The sequence below is a fragment of the Monodelphis domestica genome, chromosome 6, assembly GCF_027887165.1.
Source record: "Monodelphis domestica isolate mMonDom1 chromosome 6, mMonDom1.pri, whole genome shotgun sequence".
Taxonomy (NCBI): Eukaryota; Metazoa; Chordata; class Mammalia; order Didelphimorphia; family Didelphidae; genus Monodelphis; species Monodelphis domestica.
Genome location: NC_077232.1, coordinates 23,647,922 through 23,656,132, shown reverse-complemented (window position 1 = coordinate 23,656,132; position 8,211 = coordinate 23,647,922). Strand labels below are relative to the sequence as shown.

At 30.9% G+C, this 8,211-nt stretch overlaps 1 protein-coding gene across 1 annotated transcript; it reads right to left on the bottom strand.

Moving 5' to 3' along the window:
* Nucleotides 1–461: 461 nt before the first annotated feature.
* On the bottom strand, nt 462–3,546 carry LOC100617440 (olfactory receptor 10AG1-like). Its single transcript, XM_003341505.2, has 2 exons — nt 3,523–3,546; nt 462–1,487 (listed from the first exon to the last, which is right to left on the bottom strand). Exons 1-2 carry the CDS (start codon nt 3,544–3,546, stop codon nt 534–536), a joined length of 978 nt encoding a protein of 325 aa, XP_003341553.2. The 3' UTR covers nt 462–533.
* Nucleotides 3,547–8,211: the final 4,665 nt, after the last annotated feature.

Below are 8,211 nucleotides of genomic sequence, written 5' to 3'. Positions count from 1 at the left end.
TCCCCCACCTCTTATATACTTACATACACACACAACAAGCAGATGTACATAATGCTACACATTACAAAGAACATTTTTATTGTAATGAGGAAAAAAGTACAATAATAAACTCAAATTAATCAGTTATCTATTTAATATAATTTTAAAATAATTAGACAATTGCTTAAACACTTAGTTCCATACTAGCAAAAGAAAATGTAAACAGATCACAATGATTCATTGTCTAAAGGAGAATTACTAGTATTTATTATGATGTATATTTTGCATTATATTGATTATTATTTAGATTATACCCTTTAAACCAAATTGGAAGAGAGTTACTAAAAGAAGATATTATAGATAGACTAACTGACAAAACAATAATGGAGATAATGTCAATGTAGAACAGAGAATAGGCATTGCAAACATTTGAGATTATTTTATTTTGATGTTTTCAAAGTCAAAAAGGAAAGATCTGAGAAAAGAATCTATAGAAATTGTCAGATATATAAAAAACATATTCTATAATCTTGGCTATGTTTCATGATCAAATCTCAAGACAATTTGAGTATGAATTTCTTTAATGCTACAATGACATCCTTATTCCTCAGGGAATATATAAGAGGGTTAAATACTGGAGTCACTGTAGAGTAAATAAGTGACAGAATTTTGTCTATTCCTGAGGACTTTTTGGACTTAGGTAGAAAATATGAAATCATTCCAGAACCAAAAAATAGACCAACAACCATTAAGTGTGAAGAACAAGTGGAGAAAGCTTTCTGTCTCCCCATTGCTGATGGAAGCTTCTGGATAGTTGTGATGATTTTTATGTAGGATACAAGTATCAGTAGAAAAGGTATAGCAAATAAGATAGCACCAGCATAAGAGTATAATTCATTTATAGAAATGTCCCCACAAGCTAGTTTTAGTAATGGAGGGGCATCACAAAAAAAATGATTAAGTTTGTTAGAACCACAGAAATGTAGAGAGAAAATCTGATATGTTTCTGCAATCTGAACTGGTATAGCACTGATCCAGGAGCCAACCACCAACTGGACACAAGTCTTTGAGTTCATGATAACTGGGTAGTTTAAAGGCATACAAATGGCTACATAACGATCATAAGCCATCACAGCTAGGAGAAAGCATTCTGTGCCTCCCAGAATAAGAAAGAAACACAGTTGTATAGCACAAGACAGAAAAGAAATATTTCTTTTTTGGGTCAAAAGGTTACTTAGCATTCTAGGAAGTGTCACTGATGTATAACATATTTCTAAGAAGGAAAAATGACTAAGGAAAAAATACATGGGTGTTTGAAGATTAGGGTCCATCTTGGTAATTACCATAATGAGACCATTTCCAACCAATATGCTCATGTAGATAACCAGGAAAATCACAAATAGAAATCCTTGATGGTTAGGAAGGTTAGCAAATCCCAAAAGAATGAATTCAACCAAAACACTATCATTGGCTTTTGCCTCATTTTTCCTGTCCTCCATCTGTTGGAATAGTAAAATCAGAATGATCATTATTTCCTCAAACCATGAAGAGTAAGTTTGACTTAAATGGAAATGAATAGATGGTTTAATTGTTATCTGAGCTCTTTTTCAAGTCTAACATTCTCTGTTTTATATTCTAGTTTTATTAAATAATCTTCAACCATTTGTTAAGTAACATTTAATTTTTTGATAAAGAAACACATAATCATATTGATATAAAGAAGTACCATATGAAGACATTGTCTACTCCAATATCAACTACCACCTGTTTGCACTTCAGACAATTTCTATATGCTTGATCTGTATATCATGAGCCCTTTGGGCATATTTCCCCATTATTATTGGACCAGTTCATTATTCCAGTAATACTGATTTACTTACTTTCCCTTATTCCTTATGTTTTTTTTTTCATTTCCTATAGGTGTGAGGTGGTACCTCAAGACATTTAATTACTTTCATTAAATTAATAGTGATTTTGAGCTTTTAATATACTATAAATATTCTTCTGAAAACTATATTATTTGAGCATTTATCAGTTGGCGAAGTGTTCTTATACTTTTAAAATAAATTTTACAGAGTTATTTTTAGATTTATTTAATGAAGTCTTTATCAGAGAAACTTGCTATACTATTTTTGTTACAGTCTCATTGTCTATTGTATTTTATAATATATATGGAAAATGTTATAAATCAAAATTGTAATATATGTACATATATACCTTTATACATATGAATAAATATATATACATATATATATAAATTCACACAAAATACATATTTATATCCATCTATAAATATATATGTTCACATAAATGAATTCAGATATACATACATAAAATATACAAATATATATCATACATATACTTATATCACTCATAGATATACATATATAAAATATAAAAGGTTTAATATGAAGAACTTTAGTGTTTAATTAGAAACTAATCTATAATTTATGCCAGTACGTGATCTATAAAATACATAAAAAGTTGATTGAGAGGTATATGCATGTATGTATGTTATTACACATATATGGATGTATTTTACTATTTATTTAATATTTATATGTATTAAAATTTAAAATAAGTTAATAGAGGTATCCAGAAAATGCATAACTTCTTTGTTTCATTGAATGAAATCTATTTAAATATACAGTCATAGAAGAACACATGAAAAAATATATGACATTTTGAATTATAATTCTCTCATCATCCTGCATAATTTTCTAAATATATATATATATATATATTTTTTATAAAACCCTTACCTTCTGTCTTGGAGTCAATACTGTATATTGGCTCCAAGGCAGAAGAGTGGTAAGGGCTAGGCAATGGGGGTCAAGTGACTTGCCCAGGGTCACACAGCTGGGAAGTGGCTGAGGCCAGATTTGAACCTAGGACCTCCCATCTCTAGGCCTGGCTCTCAATCCACTGAGCTACCCAGCTGCCCCCTTTTCTAAATATTTTTAAAGGAAATATGGAAGATAAGGTTAAATCCTGAAACTTTTATTTGTGCAGAAAAAAACCCTAATATTTTAATCCACTTTTATGTAGTTCATTAAACATTGCAGATAAAAGCCATCTAGACTGATCCTTTGCTAGTTATATCTGAAATCATAAAAAATATGAAGATTGACATTATAAAAATAGGAAAGATTTTCTACTCTATGCCTCTGGTTTTTATTTTAAAATCCCTTTCAGCTCAATTTTTTTTAGCTTTATTGGCTACTCAGAATGAGTTGAAATTAAAGGGAAAAAACATAACCTGAATCTACAAAATATAAAGAGCTATATGATGTTTATATATTCATTACAATTTTTCTAGTCATACATCTAGGGGAAACTTTAATGATCACATATTGAAATCCTCTAAGGCACAAATTAGTAAACTGAGAAAAAAATATTAAGCTGAACTCAGGTCTTCTGATCCCTTGATGTTATCTTCCTCAATAAGAGTCACTTACATGATTAATATCATGAAATGGGAAAAAGATAAATGTCAAGTTGTCTTCTAGCTGTAGTTGACCAGTATAAGCCATGTTCTTCTATGCTTTTTAACTTTGTTCTTGTCATTTCTCTGACTGAGACAATTTCATTTATCTTCAAACTTAATTCTACTAATCATGTAAGAGCCAACTAAATATCTCCACTCTCTTTGAGGTCTTCCTTGCCAATAATTCTACCAACAAAATATTAGAAAATGACTATTAACACTGTATTGATATGTAATCTGGAGAAAAGTTTAAAAAATCAATAGCACAGGCCATTTAGAGATTTCATTGGTGCACAGCTTTATCTATCATATTTTCTACTTTATGAAACAAAATAAAGTTTTAGACATGAAAAACTAATTCCTTTTACTTCCTTATGCTGCCTACTCCATATTCAAAATATTCTTCCCTTTTCTTGTCTTTTGATAGATTTTTTTCTGGACTTTCAATTTAATATTAAGGTCATTGAACATAAAGGTCATGCCTATACTTTCATCTATCTCATTTGTAATCAACATTTTAGAATTATTTGTTATTAATAATTAATTAAAATTAATTTATTTATTACTTTTAATTATTAATAATGTTGGGTCCTGTCTTTTATAGTGACATTTCAGTGGCATTAATCAGCATTCAAAAGTAAAATCTTACAAATCTGAAATAAAGGCAAATTTATCTGAACTTGGACCATAAGTTACTACTTGGAGGCCAAAGGCCTAATCTGATTGGAGTATATTTCCTTATTTGAAAGAATTATTGGCTGAGCAAGAAGCCTTTAGTGTGTTTTCCTTTTAATATCCCTTCCAGTTATCAGATTCTGATGTTCTAAATGAAAGTTCTTTTATTATATAATGTTTCCTTATTTCATCATGACTAAAATTCTACAATTAGCAATAACATCTAATTTAACTTATTTTCCTCACTTTATTCCCTTAGTATGCATAAAGAGGTATGTTCATAAGAGAATGAAACATTTTGTAGGATCATTTTAACAGATTCTAAATTGTAAAGAGGGAATAATTTTTGGCATATCTCTGTAAAGAAAAGTATAGCTATAAAATATATGTATATCTTCTCAGTATGAAGACTCAACATATTAGAGAATGAGTGGAGGATCTCCTATCAATGTAGATTTTTGAAAAGGTGCCAGGATTTATAGGAGGTCCTAGGTTCAAATCTGGCCTCCAATACTTCCTAGCTGTGTGACCCTGGGCAAGTCACTTAACCCCCATTGCCTAGCCTTTACTAATCATTTGGTCCACACTATGTTCCTTCAGCAGCTAGGCTGTTCTTTTTGACATTGTTCATTGCCTTTTCTTTCCATTAGTCCTTTCCTTATTTTTTCTCCAGTTCTATGTAAACAATGTGTCCTTACAGAATGCTGTCCTGGCTTTCTCAACTAGTGATTACTACACCTGAGTTCTCATTTTGCCCAATAACCAACAACTTATGGATCCTAGAATATATAGTTTAAATTATTTTACAGTTCAGTTACTTTTTTGTGTATTACCTCTCCTGATTTTCTTAGGACAAATAAAACAGTATTCAAAATTTCCTGAAAGGAAGCAACTATAAAGTTATTTTCATTATCATTTTCTGGAATTTATTTGTTTCCAGATATCAAATCTCAGAACTATGAGAATTTTCTTCATATTCCTAAATCAAACTCTAAGATTCTACATTTGTTACAAAAAATTGAATTAGATGATCATAATGGTCCCTCTTAAACCAATTAGTTGATAATCTATGAGTCTTTTAGGTTCCAGTATTATGTAATTTTTGTTGGTCAGAAATTTATAAGCAAAGGGTAAGAGACTATAAATCCCTGAATCCAGGAAACTGAATCAGTGAGAAATCTTTGCTTTTCTTCTTTTAAAGTTTTCAAAGATCATTATGAGATTGATTCTGACACATAAGGTTATTTAGAGTTCTGAGAGTATCTTAGTATCTTTCAGTACTCTCTCTTTTTTGAGTTTGGGTATTACGGAATTAGGCCTAATACATTTGCAAAAGTTTTTTTTTTCCTTTGCTTATTAAGGTTCATTTAGCATATAATACATAATATTATATTTTAAATAAATATGACACCAAGCATTAAGACTAGAAGGTCATATTATGATCATTTGATTCAACATGATTCACCCCCTATTTTTTCAACAAATATAGAACTTGTGACTTGAATTTCTGAATTTGGAAAACATGCTATAGTTGTGATATCTGATATTTAAAAACAAATAAAATGATTTAGAAAATTATATCTTTAAATAATTTCCCTACATATTTTTATTATTTTATAATAATTCATAATTGCAAATGCCATTTACAAACACAGATTCTGGGTATTTCTGCAAAGATGTTATGTGAATATATCTCCTCTTATTTCTCAATATTAAATATTAAACTGGGAGAATCAAAAACATTAGAAAGATGAAAAAATTTTCATCCCAAGAAAACATCCCTCTCAGATATGAGAAACTCAATTTATTAAAATAAAATAATTCTTACCTTACATTGATGAGCAGAAGAATTTTTTCCCTTTAAGGTATTTTATAATAATCCATTTTTAAGTATTGTATATATTTGCATAATAAAACCTTTGGCTCCATATTCTCATACATGTAACATGAGTCAGTTTCTTGGTTGACTAACAATATTAATTACCTGATATTAACATGAGAAAAAAAGTTGTAAAATTCTTAACACAGTGCCTGTCATATAGCATGTTCTTAATAGTTATACCCTTCTCCTCTACTTCCATCAAAAGTATTATCTATATTCAAAGCCACTTGATTCATTTATGTTGGAATATTCCCACCCTGTTATGATGTAAAAGATAGATACTGTCTTAGAATATTTCCCCTTTTATTATGAGAATGCATACTTCCTGATTCCAAATATAGGTTAGAGACACAAGAGCCATTCAATGAGAGCATTGGGAATAGCCAATGATATCACTGAGATAGTGCTGGGTCTACAATAAGTATACCTTGATTCCAAGACTTCTCTCTGATGAATATATTACTTCTACAAACAATGGTAAGCACTTTCTTATATCTGATACTCTGGATTCTTAGGTAATATGAAGTTAATGATGTTTTTATTCCCTGTCTCATGAGATCATAGTGAAAAAATATATGAGTTACAAGATTTTGGAAGTGAGAAATTATTTTAATTATAATTACAGTAGCATACGATTCTGAACACATGACTCATTTGAAAAATGATCAGTCACTGAACAAGAACTAGATCTTTATGTAAGCAGAAGTAAATAGTATAGTATATGACTATAAGGGGTAAATTTAGGGATTATTGGCTGAATATATTATACTAATGGTCGCCAGGGATTAATTCAAATCCCAATAAAAATACTCAAGTCAGTTTGGGAATTTGCAGACAATTTCCAGCTCTATTTCTCCCAAATAAATTGAAAATATTCAAAAATTAAGTGTTCCTACCAATAAAAAATAGTTGTGAGCATTTTTAGGAGCAAAATCTTTTTGTAGACAATGCATTCCTTGCTATGGGGAAATTACTAAACCCTTTACAGCATTAACAAGGGATTAGATCATTAAACCCCTCAAATTAGAACCAGGACACCTGTCAGGTCTGTCATATCTCAAGCAGGCTATCATGTTTGTCCATGCTCTAGGCATCCCAGATTACAACAAGCCATTTACTTTGTATGTACATGAGCAAATGGGTAGCTTCAGGTGTTTTAACTCAGATTTTGGGACCTTCTCAGGGTCCAATTGCATATTATTTGGCCCAACTGGACCCAGTAGCTTCAGAAGCACCATCATGTCATAAAGGCATAGCTGTTAGAGCCTTACTAGTGACAAAAACTGTTGATCTATTATTGGGATGCCCATTAACAATTATCTGCCCACATGAGGTAGAAGCATTGTTGCTAAGGCATATAAAACAGAAATTCACTTATCAGTGAATTACAAGGTATGAAATAACCCTGTTAAACTATGAATATATTACTCTGAAACACTGTATAATCCTTAACACTTTCATCATGCTTCCAGATTTACCAACATCAGGTGAACCATTACACAGTTGTGAAACACTAATGTAAATGACAGAAAAGCCTTGAGACAATCTCTTGGACACTCCCGTAGACAATAGAGATCTGGTCTTATTTACTGATTTTTCTTCTTTTATGAGGGATGGCATACCCCACACTGGAGCTACTGTATTCACAGAATTTGCCACTGAGTGGTCAGCTTCACTGCCCTCTAATATTAGTGTTCAAGGGGCAGAACTCATAGCTCTGAAACATGCCTGTATAATTTCCAAAGATAAAAAGAAAACTATTTATGTGGATTCAATATATGCTTTTGGCATTTGTCATTCAGTTGGGATGTTATGGCTCGAGAGAGGATTTTTAACTTTAGCTGGAAAATCTATAATTAATGCAGAAATTATTAAGGAAGTTCTTTCTGCTCTCCAGCTGCCTGAAGCCCTACCTGTAGTTCATTGCTCTGCCCATACAGGTGGCACTGACCCTGTCTCTAGGGAAAATGTCCAAGTAGATACTGCTGCAAATTTAGCCTGAATTAATTTTAACATTGACAACCACTGATGACTTAAATTTATCACTTTCCTATAATGAAAAGGAAGTGGAAAAATGGAAGCAAAAATTCAAAGCAAAACAGAGTAATGGAGTATGGATGTCATCTGAAGGAAAATCCCTGCTCCCTAGAAGTTTCTAACACCAAATTTGCAAATCTATTCATAAAAA